General features: G+C 28.8%; 1 protein-coding gene across 2 annotated transcripts in view; it reads left to right on the top strand.

The window, feature by feature from the left end:
- Iml1 (GATOR complex protein Iml1) overlaps nucleotides 1-14,881 on the top strand; it is an 82,069-nt gene continuing 67,188 nt past the window's right edge. For both annotated transcript variants that reach the window (XM_067276224.1, XM_067276226.1), the window contains exons 1-5: nucleotides 1-222; nucleotides 6,993-7,080; nucleotides 12,003-12,049; nucleotides 12,127-12,212; nucleotides 13,480-13,563. In XM_067276224.1, coding sequence (XP_067132325.1) covers nucleotides 180-222; nucleotides 6,993-7,080; nucleotides 12,003-12,049; nucleotides 12,127-12,212; nucleotides 13,480-13,563 — 348 coding nt within the window. In that variant the 5' untranslated portion in view covers nucleotides 1-179. The remainder of the gene's footprint in view (nucleotides 223-6,992; nucleotides 7,081-12,002; nucleotides 12,050-12,126; nucleotides 12,213-13,479; nucleotides 13,564-14,881) is intronic.

Here is a 14,881-nt window from a genome sequence, read left to right on the forward strand (position 1 = left end):
ACACGCGAAAGATTATGACGTAATAATACGAATGGACGATTCCATACTTTTAGAGGGTGAAGTGAAATGTCGCGATGTGCCCCAGTTAGTTGTCATGCTTGTCGCACGGTAGAGATTAGATGTCATGGTCAAATCACGAGAAGAAACATTTAAATGCTTGAGAATATATTGAGAAAAATATGAAACAGTTTAAATTATTCGTTCATCAAAAAAATTTTAGTGGTAAGTGTTTTATGCATAAAGAAATTTGTATATATATAAAAATATATGAAATAAACAGATATGCCCCGAATGAAATTTGACTTATAAAATTTGTAAATATTTACTGTATTTCAGAATTTTAATTGCAAATATATAATGTACAGTACAGTACATTAATGCCAAATTCTTGTACATAAATTATGTATATTTCATATATTTATTATATTAGTTATGTATAAAATATAATTGTTATAATATCCAAGAATATCTGCTCAGCTGTAAAAAATTTAGTTGTTTATAGCTGTTTAGACCTTTGTTTTCAAACATAATTTGTTCCTTATTCCCAAAATAAAGCCTGTTTTTTTTTTACTTTTTAGCTGTATTTCATGCATAAAAATGCTTACAAATGCAATGTAATATTATATATATATATATATATTATAATATTAATATTACATTCATAAATTTTTGTTAGTTACTTTGATGTAAGCACCTTTAAATGTGAATTCCTGGATGCCATTTATATTATACGAATGTCAATTAATGCAGTTTTTATTAATTAATTTGATTTAAGTTCGGCTGCGGTGCGTACCAAAAAAACGGAAGTAGTATCTTTCCTGCCTGTGCATTGAAATCTACCGTAATTTAAATAGCAATGTTGACGATTTGCGTCGTGACGTCTAATGATGTGAGGAGATCTCGGCACCGGTAACTTCTAAATTGGTGGTCCTGTCGCAAATTGGTCGAGCCATTGAGATTCTTTAACGTAGGAAGTATAGGGAGTTGTCCGTCTGTGGCTAGCTCTTGCAGAGTAGCTTGTTCGGCAACTGAATTATGGCAGTTTGTACAATTATGAGTTTGAAATTTTGTTCATGAACCAATTTGTTTGGAAATTGAGTCGTTCAAAAACCAAAGTTTGACTGTACATTTTCTGTTTTGAATGCGGTAACACTCATTTCAAGACGAATAATATGGAGCATATTTTTAGAGCAGAAAACATTGTTTATATTAAAAGTCAGTAAATATTGAGTTATCATTTATAAACATTTTAGACATTCATGTACTGTACCTGTACATGAGATTTGAACTAAAGTCAAAAGTGTCCATAGGGTTTTGTCTTTTGTCTTGGGAACAAAACATATGTAATTTTAGTTTAACTAAGTAACTAATTGCTTCATTAAAATTATATTCTTTAAACAAATTTGATTTTACTTTACTACCTTCACTTATAATGTTTGCTTGCTTTTTATTACTTATAAAAAGCAAGCAAACATTCCAATAACTCAATAAAATATGGAGTCTTCTAACGCTCATAATATGACAACTGCATGCATCTTAAAAAAAAGAACTAGAGGAATTGTCTTGTTATGCAGTCTGTGCACATCAACCCTCTAGTTCTTAAATGTTTGACTACAAGAGCTCCCAGTATGTATTCTTGGTTTAAATCAGTGTTTCCAAAATTGTGTTCTGCAAAGAAAAATTTAGAATTCTGTCATCCTTTGAGTGCATACTTGACAAAATGAACTTAGGCACATATGGCACATATTTGAACTTGAAACTAGATTTTTAAATTATACTGCAGTAAAATCTGAATACAGAAATCAGTATAAATACACTGTACTAACCTTATAATGCTTTGTAGTTATTTTAGAATGTAACACAAATGTTTTTGGTCCACCTTAGGACCTTCTTCAAGTGGAGTTCTAGAAAAAATTTTTTCTGGTGTGATTAGTGTATTTACTGTATTTTCCGGTGTATAAGACGACCTCCGACTTTTACAGTTAAAATATAGAGTTTGGGATATACTCGCCTTATAAGACGACTCCCGACTTTTGAGAGGATTTTCCTGGGTTAAAAAGTCGTCTATATGCTGGAAAATACGATAGTTTCCGATGCATTCTAATTTCATTTGTGTTATGTTCTAAAATAACTGCAAAGCATTATAAGGTTAAAGTGGTGTATTTATAATTAATGCTTTGTTTAGTGGATGGATTTTATTAGAAATCAACTAAATGCTGCTCCTGATATGCAAGATTTTTAAGCATCAAATCAAATAGTAAAAAAATTACAAAAATTGAAAACAATAAAAATTGTTTGAAATTGAAATTAATAAAATAAATTCTTCTCATTAATAACTAAGGATTTTCTAGATTGTTTTATTTTGTTAGGGCGTGTCCAGACATTTGCTGTTTGCTGAATATCCACCTTTATCCAAACTATTTACTGAACTGTTTGACACTTGGTGCGCACATACATATATAGGCCTACATTTGATTATTTGCTGAGCATTGGTTTGTTGCAGGAACAATAAATGCTTATGAGAGATCTAGAAAGTGGACAATTCTCAAACAATAATTTGCATCATTGCTTTTATAGTTAAGAGTAGTTCATATCTGTAAATGAAAAAAAGCCTAAAAGAAGAAGATGGTGGATGGTATATCACTGAAGCAGAAAAAATAAATGTGAAAAATAAAGAAATTTAAATAATAACATCATCATAAACCATATTGCAAAGAAAAAGATCAGAAAAAACTATATAGAAAAAATAAAATAAATATTTAAACTATAAACCAAATAAAATAAAATTAACTAAATTCAAAAATGAAAGACTAGATCTAGTTTTAAAAAAACTAAAATGGAAACATCAATGATGAAAGCCACATATTTGCTATTTGCTAAATGCTGAGAAGTGTGGATGGACAACATAAATTATATGGAGGCAAATATTTGTCTCCTCTGATTCAGCATAATTTGCTAATAAGCCACTGTAACTTCTTGAAAACCTTTTAACCGGTGCTATATGCTCAAAGTTCTACTAATAAGAACCTGAAAACAGTGAAGGCTGAATATTCATCACAACCATCCACACTATCCAGTATTTATTGAATGTTTGCTTGGCATTTGGCAAATAGCAATTGCATGAATGCACCCTTATTTGATATTAAATGTATTAATCAGTACACTCAGCAGAGTTCATTAATGTATTGATTAAATATATTGATCAGTACGCTAATGAACAATCTTACTTCACCACCTAATGCTTGCAATTTTTCTCAGCAAGTATTAGGTGGTGAAGCAAGATTATTATTAAATATATTATTTTGAGTAATGTATTTTTTGAGATTTTTATTGATATATGCAAGAAAATAACGTAATTGTCGTGGCTGGAATCGCCCAGACGTGCAATTCCCGCCTTTTTGTGTCATAATGGAATTTTTGTAATTCAAAGCGATAGCCATTAGAAAGTCAGTTGGAAAGCAACCATTGGAGAATGTCGGTTAGGAAAACTGCCATTTGTTTGAAATCTGCGATTGGCGATTGGCTGACGGAGATCGGACGTTGGCCGGACGAGCTGGAGACGTCGGATGCTGATTGGTGGAGCGAATTTAACTCCAATGAGTATAAAAGAGACAGCTTAAGGTGGGAAAGGGTTCCCTTTTGAACTTGGAAAGCTCTTTTGGACTGACAAGTGCTAGGTGTGCAAAAAGGACTCGAGGACTCTATTGCGAATACGTCTGTGCAAGAAAGGTCGCAAGGTGTTCATCCAATGGACCTGTTACAGATTCAGTGACTATCTGAACTCTTAATTGTACATGTGTGGAAACTTGTTAATCATCGTATCATTGTTTTCTAGTTGTCGTGAACATTGTAACCTCTGTATATTCATTTGTTTTATAAATGTTGTGTTTTTGTCAACCGTATGTAGTGTTGACTCATTTTTGAATTTGACTGTAATGTAATATTTTTTAAAATTTATTTTAAAAAATATTACATTATGCACATTTTTCTAATCTCTTAAGTTCATGCATAAGAATTCTATTAGGGATTCCATAATTTTTTATTGTATTCAAAAGGATTCTGTGATCAAGTTAAATTGGGAAACACTAGTTTAAATTAGCAATTTAGCACTTATGACGATTAATTATTTAACTGTTATGACAAATAACTTAATTCCATAAAATGCACTTTTACAGTATAATTTCATGAAATTCTGTTATAGAAGATTATTATGGAAATAACAGCTTGCTTCTGAAATTAATCAGAATGAAGTTACTGATTGATTTGATAAGCTATTTCATTGAAGTGATTATAGGTATGCTGCTCTTCTTTGGAAAGTAAATACTACATATTAATTATTAGCAGACTTGCATCTCTTTTCTTGTTTCTAGTTAAACAAAAACTTGAAATTTTATTTAAAATACCTACAACTTTTCAGAAAAATTACATGCTCCAAAATCTCATCTCTATCTTCTTGTGAAGTAATGGTACCACATGCAAAAAACATGGAGCTCAGTGCAGCCATTAAATATAATGCTGTCTCAGACCATAATACCACCATCTGCACTGGTCTCTTTTCACAATGTTCATAGGACTGTATCGAGTTCTCTTCTTTATCCAAATTCTAATTCAACAAGAATTATTCTATGGACATATCCATGGATTAGATGCTTATTTTTTGGACATGAGTGTAATTTTTTGGAACTGATTAAAATTTTCAATTCATTTACCAAATGTTGTAATGACTAAACAATCTATCAGTAAATTGAAGTTTTATTCAGTTTATTGGAAAATATGCTATGCAAAATAAACACTGCACAAATAACCAATGTCAGGCTAACTTGGAGTTAGGCTGACGATACCCATTAAACATGGTTGAGTGTTTACTTTTTTGTTATTTCTTCTTGCTGGATATTGGTTATATATGCAGTGTTTATTAATGTATTCCCAGTTTTGAGCAGTTGAATATGCTATGTTTATATATTTATCAGTTTTATTTACTTCAGTTTTTAATCCATTATTTTCCATTGTCACTGATACCATCAGTGAATTATTTATATTTATCTCCTTTTTCTTGTTGCTTATCATATTAAATCTAAACTGTAACATGATGTAAATCTATATTTAACTTTAACAAAATATTAAATGATTTTTTTTGTGTATTTTTTAGATTATCTATTTTACTCCTGTCCTAAAAGAATCATGTTAAAATCTGCTTTCTATTTGAAAATAGATGAATAATTACTATAATCAGAATTTACTGAAAATTTGATATAAATTACTGAAGAGTATATATATCAACATTAACATGTATTGAAGAAAAATTAGTTTCAAGATTTGTTTTAAGAAAAATTATAATTGAAGTTTGAATAAAATTTAGCCTATATTTGAATTTCTATTTTCTATTAGCTTGTTTGTTTGTTTATTGTTAGCTTATATTAGAAGTAAATATGAACAAGTAAAAAATTAAAGATGTCTTATAATCTGATTCATAGAAATGTTGTTTCTCATTTGATATTAAAAACTAAATGAATTCATAAGATAACATATTCTACATTTAAAAATTAACCATGAAAATAACTGCTGATGTCAAAACCAACTGGTCACCAGAATATTGTAAAATTGTAAATTATAATAAAATTGGTACAATAACATAACTTTTTATTTTTTCTTTAATTTTAGCAGATATTTTTGTCCAAAATTAAAGAGACATTCTCAAGCTTAACTTATTGTTTACAGCATTGTTAAGCATGAAGAAGTCTTATTTAATTTTAGATGAGACCCACAGTGGTTGAGTTGGTAAAAAGCACTTAACACTGATAGTTGGTTGTGGGCCAATGTCTGATGAATGCACTGGCTGTGTGGAGTTTTTCAGGTTTTATTCGTACGTGCAATATCTAAATAGGGACCACTTTTCCATAGAAGACTCTCTTAAAAGACAACTCCTTGTATTACTTGTCTCACCAATCCAATCCAAATTTTGGATAAAAGTGCTTGCTAAAATTAATGACAAGTTGTACAATGTTGATATTGGCCCAAGTTTACCTAATTTTTATCAATGTCAATAATGAAATCATAAATTTGATTTAAATTAAGAATATAAATTAATTGTTAAGGACTAAGTTATAACAAACAATATGCAAATCAAAATTAAATCAGATTGTATAATAGATTATTTTATATTATTTTTATCAATAAATTATAAATTTTTCAGAAGTAAAAAAGTTTCTTTTCATTTCTTTCATTCTTCTAGTTTTTAAAAGATAAATCTTCTCCCTCAGTGATTTATTTATATTATTTAATTTATTCATTTACAATTGGAAATGAAAATTCAAAAATATACTTAATTTTCAAAAATAACTTATTTAAAATAGAAAAAAATATTAGATGATAATTAATTATTAAAGCTATATACACTTAGAACTGATGGATAAGGTTAAGTAATAAAGCAACATGTAAAAATTGAAATTAAAGAAAATTTTAAAAGTAAATTCTATGAAATGTGTACATAAATATTAAAACAATTTACTTTGAAATATTATTATAATAAATTTACCGAAAAATAGAAAAGAAAGTCTTAAATTATTTGTATCATTTAGATGATATGTTTTAGACATATTTTATGGAACTAAAAATTGATAAATAAATAAAATTCTATATTATAAACTACATATTTGGGTGTAATTATCTGACCTTTAGTGTCATTTATTCACTAAGGTTGTATTTTGATTGATGTTAATTGAAAAATCAATTTTCTAGGAAATTTCACATATCAAAGATTTATAGATTATAGCAATAAAGTTAAATATATACATATATATATTGTTAATCAAAGAATAAAAGTAAGCATATGCATTAAAAAATAGTATATATATGTTTAATGCATATGCTTTCTTTTATTTATTTGTTTTTTTAATTTAAAAATGTTTCTTTATAATGTTACCTGACAGCAATAATTATTATTATTTAGATAATGAATTACATTAATTTCATTGTAATTGATATGATTTCAGAGGAAAGTCTAGTCATAAACCAAAAAGATTTCCCATCATTGAAAACTCGTGATATAGTTGAAATTTATTCTCCTGAAGATGAATACAGGTAATTTTGAAATATTGATTTTGTATATAAATTTGTTTTTGAAGTAGTAATTGAAACTTGATAAGTAAAAATGGTAATTTTATTACATTGTCTAATATAAATTTTAGATTTGAATTGAATAAGAGAGAATTATGAAATTAAAGTTTTAGTAAATTTTGAAGGAGAATATTTCAGATTATTTTCTTTTATCATCATCCTTGTTCGTGTAATATGCCTTGTAATTTTTATTTTAAACATTCAAATCTATTAAATAAAAATTTTATTTTGTAGTTTTATTCTTAGACATCAGCATTTTTTCTTTTTATTTAAACTTTGAATGTTTAGAAATATTTGAAATAAAAAATAATTTTCAAATATAAATAATGTATTAAGTTATTTATTAATATGTCCTGTATTTATATTTAATAATAATAATTTTTCTAACAAATATTGAATACATGTCACATTAAAATTATTATTATATTTAATCCATATTTTGACATAGCTTTGAACTTTATATAGATATTATTGTTATTTATCCAGCCACTTCATTTCTGAACACCATTTAAAGTGTTCAGGAATGAAGTGTGCCTGTATGTAACTGGATAAATAATTATATGAAGTTCATTATATTTAATTATAAAAACAACAAACTCAGAACACCTTATAAATATGCAGCCGTGTTTATTAGATACTAACTAACGTTTTCAGTCGTATTTAATGACCTTCTTCAGGATAGAACATCAAAAAATCGAACACAAAGACACTTTGCAGTAACGCACAAGCGTTTGGAACGTTTTTAAATGAAATTCTAAATAGAATTGCGTGCGCCATCTCTACATCGATGAGTATTAAATAACACAATACCTGAGAATAAAGTAAAAATAAATAACGGACAATGAAAATAATATGCTCCATGGAGACATTAAAAATAAAATACAAACATAAAAATACGGTGCCAAGCCGAACGGCGCACAGAACATAGGGAACCGTATTTTTATGTTTGTATTTTATTTTTAATGTCTCCATGGAGCATATTATTTTCATTGTCCGTTATTTATTTTTACTTTATTCTCATGTATTGTGTTATTTAATACTCATCGATGTAGAGATGGCGCACGCAATTCTATTTAGAATTTCATTTAAAAACGTTCCAAATGCTTGTGCGTTACTGCAAAGTGTCTTTGTGTTCGATTTTTTGATGTTCTATCCTGAAGAAGGTCGTTAAATACGACCGAAAACGTTAGTTAGTATCTAATAAACACGGCTGCATATTTATAAGGTGTTCTGAGTTTGTTGTTTTGATAAGTTATGCAGTCTACGATGAGTTATTTAATTATAAGATAAAATTTATACATGTAGGATATATATAAATATAAATTTTGTTCTCAATTAAATAAGTATGACTTATGTCAAATTAATTTTTTGAATATTATGAATTCAATTAAATATTTTTTGAGGCACCAACTTTGTACATTATGTTTAAAAATTGATAGTAAATAAGTTGAACATTTATTTTTAATATATATTACAACAATAGCTAAAGCTGTATGTATCTTTCAAATATCAGTTGTGCAACTTGGGCAACAATTCAGAGATATTGAGTGTGACCAAAGACTCGGCATCAGATCTGCAATGTCTACATCAGGACTGACGCCACTGTGTCTTTTAGGATAGACACAGAAACCTTGATGGCAGTTAATTTCGTTTTTGTGCAAGCGGTTATGTTTGTAGGCACTTGGGCCTGGGATGGAGATGTCCTGAGAGACGACTGGAAGAAGTGCACACCACAACTTAATTATAAAGAAATAATACCCGTTTATTTATGCAAACTATTTACACACATACATAGGATAACAGAGAGTTCCGTTATAGCTTTTATATAGTGTCATATAATAGATAAGGCTTATATAGCATAACATAATGGATAAGGCTGATATAGCATAACATAATTGGTTAAGCTTTATACTAATAGGTACTGGTTAATGGGTTCTAAGCCGAGAGAGAGAGCTTACATTATTATGCGCAATGCTAAATACCTTGATAACTTGATTAATGGGTTTAGATTGTAGATTGCTTGATGAACGGAATCGTAGATTGTTGAGAAAATTCGAGTTTGTTGTGTTGGCTTATCAGGGTTCTTGGATCGAGAAGTTCGAATGTTCGGAGAATGGCAGCAATAGACAGGAATGGCAGTCAAAGGGATTGGCGATGGAGCACGGTTAAACTACACTCACATGAAAAGGAGGTGGATCGGCGAACTCTCAGACCCTGACGACTCTCTCATCCTCGATTCTACTTTTTTATTTTGGGGTCCTCCCCCTTGATTTTGATGCCCTCTTTAAGCCATGTTACTATTTTTGACCAATGGTGAATATTTGTAGTTAGTTCCATGACACATTTGATGTGTCACCTGGGAAAGGAAATGACTCCAGGGAGAAGGATGCAATCATCTTCTGGTAGTTAAATTGAAAATTTTTTCACTGGGATTTGAACCAATTTAACTTGCAAAAGACAAAAATTTTTTCCCTCAAAAATTTCGTCAAGTCCAGGCTCTCACATTGAGTGTAATGCTTAGATAACATCTTATGCCCTGTAAAAAATGACAAAAAGTTTGTTAGAATCAATAAATAACATTAAATTAACTTCCACTCAGTAAATAGATTAACCTGATTGACAACAACCAAGATATAATATTGTTACAATGCCATTAATATTCTGGTGTTTTATGTTACCAATCATGCCTGTAGGTCAATTTGATACAGACAATTTGATGTGAGTACAATTTAAAGCAAGCAAATTTGATTATTATTATTATTTTTATTATTCTAATTTTTTATATGTTATTCAAACATAATTATTTAGAAGATATATGATAAAATAATCACTGTTATGATCTTTATAGAGTACATAAAAATCCAGTTTTACCACTCTAAAGTGTACAAAGTAGTAATTATAACCAGTAAACATGATAGTCTAGCACAAATGCAGCTTTTGCAATATGATTCAATGCCTTTAAATTTATAAAATAATAATTAATCTCTAATACCAACAAATAATCATTCAAAAATTGAAAATTATTTTAATTACATATGAATTATTAGTAAAGAAAATAGTATTTATTTTATGAAAATATTCATCTAGCCAAGAAAATGAAGTCAATTCTTCCTATTTCAAAACAAACATATAAGAAGTTATCATTTTTTATAGTATAATAATTTCATTTTTATTATCTTTTTTTGTAATAATTGCATCAGGTTAACCTTGCATTGAAATGACTCATATTAACCTGTGTTGAATTGTTGGAGTCAAATTAGCTGGAGGCCCTACATCATTAGCTCTTACAGATACTGATTCCTTTGTGGCTGTCTGCCATTTTGTTGTTTGTAAATACTGTGTATAGAATTAGAACCCTTTCTTCTTTCCTTAATTCTTCTCCCTTCCGCTTTTAACCCTTTCCGTCACCTGACAGGAACGGCATTTTTCGTGGGTCCTGATTGGTGGTTTTCACAAAAGGGACAGGAGGGGGTCCTGCCCGTATGAACTGTGAGTGAGAGGGGTAAGAAAAATGGACACTTTTGGATCGGACACCGAGAAGGAAGGTCGAGAGAGACTCCTTCGGTACGTACGTGAAACGAAGACCAACGGATAGAGCCCAGATAGAAAGGGTGGGACAGAATTGAGAACTAATTGAGAGATCTGTTCCTGTGAAGTCTCAAGAAACACCTCAGTGCATATCGAGTATCCACCGCATAGTATAAAACCTGATGCTAACGGATTGGACATCCATCGTAATTGACCTCCCAGATCAGGACCCCTTTCGTCTAACTACCGGTAGCGCCTCCTATTACTTTCTTCATCTATCTATTTCTATTAGTTATAGTGATAGGTTAAGTTTAGTTGTAAGTATAGTTATAAGTAGTTAATTCTAATCATATCGAGTGTAACGTAAATTGTAAAATTCTGAACGAGAGCGGAGACTATAGATATATCCGTGAGAATTCGTCTCTGTGACGGGCATTAGTATCCTGTTAATTAAATAATTCAGCTAATAAATATTTTTGTTCCTAGTGGCTTGTTCATATCATTTGTCTTTTACATTCCACGTTTCACACCTTAAATGTGTGTCAGGGCATATCTAGTCGGATACTACTGATATATAAAGTCAGGAAAGATTCTCTTTGACAGATAAATAGAGATAAGTACAACAAAGTTCCTAATTTCAGATGAATTTCTGAATTTAATTGAAAACGGTTAAATTTAACTGTTTTCAATTACAATTCAGTAATTAGTATAATTTAACTATGTATAACTTGTAAGTATAATTTTGTATATCCAGTACTGGCTTAGCTGCAACTGCTGGTTACACAAAATTTATATACAGTATTTGTAAAAAATATTCTTAATGGTAAAAAAAATTTATACAAATGGGAATTTCAGAATTTCATACTTAATGTTGGTGAACCTACTGAAATGGTTAGTGTGTATCGTGAAATATTTCTACATAACTACATCAGTCATGAGGATAATTTTTAGACTTTATCCTTAAGTATAACTCTAATGCTTGTTGTAACTATGTTTTTATAGTCTTTTTTTTTTTTATCTCCCACATTTAGTGATAGTATGGTTAAGACAATTTAATATTGGCTATAATAATAATAGTAAAAATAGAAATTACACAATTAAGACTAAGAGAATAATATCATATGGTGCAAAATTGTTAATTCTTAAAATAATTTTTTAAGATATCAAGATCTGACTTCATTTAAATTTGCTTCTGACTCCAATTTTACTGTCCTGATCAAAATAAAATGATGATTATTTTTAAATATTTGTGTCTTCATATATTATATGAAAATAAAATATACATATTATGATTTTGATTTATAAAAATATTTTTTATTTGTGATACTGTACCTTTACTGTCTTGTTTATTTTTATAGTCGTTTATTGTTACAAGTTACTAGCTTTAAAGAAGAACTCCAAAAAGGTAATTTTTATTTATATTTTAAAAAATATTTTAAAAATTTTCTTAATAAAAACAAATGAAATTATTTTTTAAATTAGATACAATTAGCATTGAACAATCTATTGCAAGTAATTTTCAATTAAGGACTTATGCAGATGTGATTGTAAATATTGTTAACCCAAAGGTAATTTAAAAATTAAATATATTATTTCATTAAAAGATAACATAATTATATAGTTATTATTATTAGTTAACTTTTTATTGATAAAACTTACTTAGTGTTTACAAGTGTTGAATGATGATTATCTGTACTGCACCGCCATTTAGAAAATTAAATATTTTAAACAAATGATACATATTTCGTTTTTATAAATTTACTGTTAAAAATCTATGTTTTTTTTTTTTTCTTTCTTTTGCTATCCAAATTATTATCTGTTTCATCTGAACTATAGAGTTACGCATATTGTACATAGTTACAAAGTATCTGTCAGTCTAATGCATAAATTTAATGTCACATTTCTAGCTTTTTGTACTTGAGATGTAGAAAATTAAAACAGTTTGGCGTAATTATTGATTATTATGCACCAAAATCAATAATATTTAAAGCAGATATTTCCAATGTTTTGAATGAGGAAAAATGCATAATATAATTAATATCAATAAGGAAAAAGATGTACACAAAAGTATCTGCCCACTAGTCAATCATGATTGGGTATGATGAAAATTGCAAATACATGTTTTCAGCATGTAAACACAAGCAACTTTTAGAATGACTTTTCAGTGTACTTTTGAGTTGTAGCAACATGTTCTGTAGTGATACAAAATGTCAAAAACACACGAAAGACATTTGAATGAGAGAAATGAATTATCTTCTTATTTGAAAAGGGCCTTTCACAGCAAAAAATTGTTAATCAGATGGCTGAGTTGTTAAGGGTCTGTTCCTGGTATTCCCAAGATATTTCTGGCTGAAACGTGATGACCTTGACCAGTTGACCTGAGATATCTCGTTTCAGCATCAGAACGTTTTTGAAACTAGATGTCGCTAGTCGTTATAATTTTTATATTAAAACTAACTTCCGAAATATAATTTTTTTGTTCTTACATTTATTAATGTATCTATTTTGTTTGTGCAAAATATAAAAATTTTGGATGATACAATAGCCACAATTATTTTTTTCAAAAACTTGTAATTTTCGTTAGGTTTAACATCGACAAAAATTCAATGTGGTGCAACACACAACGGAGAAAAATTTCAACATGGAATAGGTTAAACTTATTGTGTCTATATTACTAAATTAGATTTGAATCTGTAATTATACTTATATTTAGTAATTAGTAATAAAACCATTTAAATATTAAAAAGAATAATGTATTTTAATATGTGGCTACAAAATATTTTGTTCTAAATCTGTTAAAAGAAGTAAATTATTTTTTTTAATGTTTTATTCTAGGATGTTGCTTTAGATTCTGTAGAATTGACTTTCAAAGATCAATATCTTGCACGCAGTGACATGTGGAGAATTAAAAAATGTTTGGTAACAAAAATTAATATTTTTTTCCTCATTTAAGTTGTAATATAAAAATATAAAGTTAATTTAAAACTATTTAATTGTGTTTTTTAGGATGTAAATTGATTTAAATATAAAGTCACTTACAATAAATACTTATTATAATGTGCTGCAAATTTAATATTACTTCATAAAAAGTGTAATAATAAAAAATAAAAACAGAGTATGTTGGTATTAAACTGATCCGAGTTTAATTTTGATGCAGATATGTTATCTTAGTAGTAGGATTTCAAATAACATTTATTCCATACAATTCTGTTTTATCTCAATTGAAGTAATAAATCATGAAATACTTCTAAAGCTAGAATCTCAAGCTAACATGAGAAAACCATATACACTTTTCCAGCAGGACAAAGTTTCTAATTTACACAATAGCTGATGTTTTTGGCCATTTTCAGGGCCTTTTTCAGGCTTACATAGAAGAAACCAACACTTAAGCTGAGAATATATTATTCATGGTGCTTTACAACTAGTAGAAAGTTTAAAGAGATTACATTAGTGGATAATGAGTATATCACTGTTGAATTTTATATCCATGTTTTCATTCATCAGATTAGATTCCTGTTTTTGCATCTTAATAGATGCCTTATTTAACACAATACCACCAGCACATTTATACATCACTAAATACTAGAGTTAACCTACCATCTCTGTTAACCATGTAAATCAAGACAATTCAACATGACTATCTTGCATTTTAAAATAGTTTCCAATGTAATATTGAAGGTTGAAAAATGTAGCTTGTGCAACATAGGTGCTGGGCAATGATAAACAATGGTGTGGTGTTCGTAACAAGAGGTACACGATCCCGCGAGCGAAATGGTACGAAATAAAACTTAATACAAAGTAGTTCTATTCTCTCTGAACAGGTTCTTACATAGGATCCCAACTTTACAACTTCTAGAATTTTATATATACAGGAATTAAAAGTTTGTCCTCAAAAAAAACAGTTATCTTGCACACACGCGACAATCTGACGAGGACCGTATTCACTTACGCTAACTTATACTAACTTAAAACTAAAAGAAATTGGAAGAATAGAAGAAATAAGGAAAGATAAGAAAAGTAGTAGAAATACCCGGGTTTCTTTGCGATGTGTCTTTTGGTGGGGAACAACTTCGGATCTCTCTCTTTTGTTACGTTTGTAGCCCTTTTCCTTATAGATCTTTCGTATATAATCTTTTTCTTTCAGACTGAGTCGTCTTTCCTCGATGATCTCTCTCTGCACTTTATCCTCTTAGATCACCCTTCTCCCTTTCAGCTCCTACCTCTTCGGGATTCCAAC

The sequence above is a fragment of the Centruroides vittatus genome, unplaced genomic scaffold (assembly GCF_030686945.1).
Source record: "Centruroides vittatus isolate TY-2023 unplaced genomic scaffold, ASM3068694v2 contig_680, whole genome shotgun sequence".
In the NCBI taxonomy this organism is placed as follows: Eukaryota; Metazoa; Arthropoda; class Arachnida; order Scorpiones; family Buthidae; genus Centruroides; species Centruroides vittatus.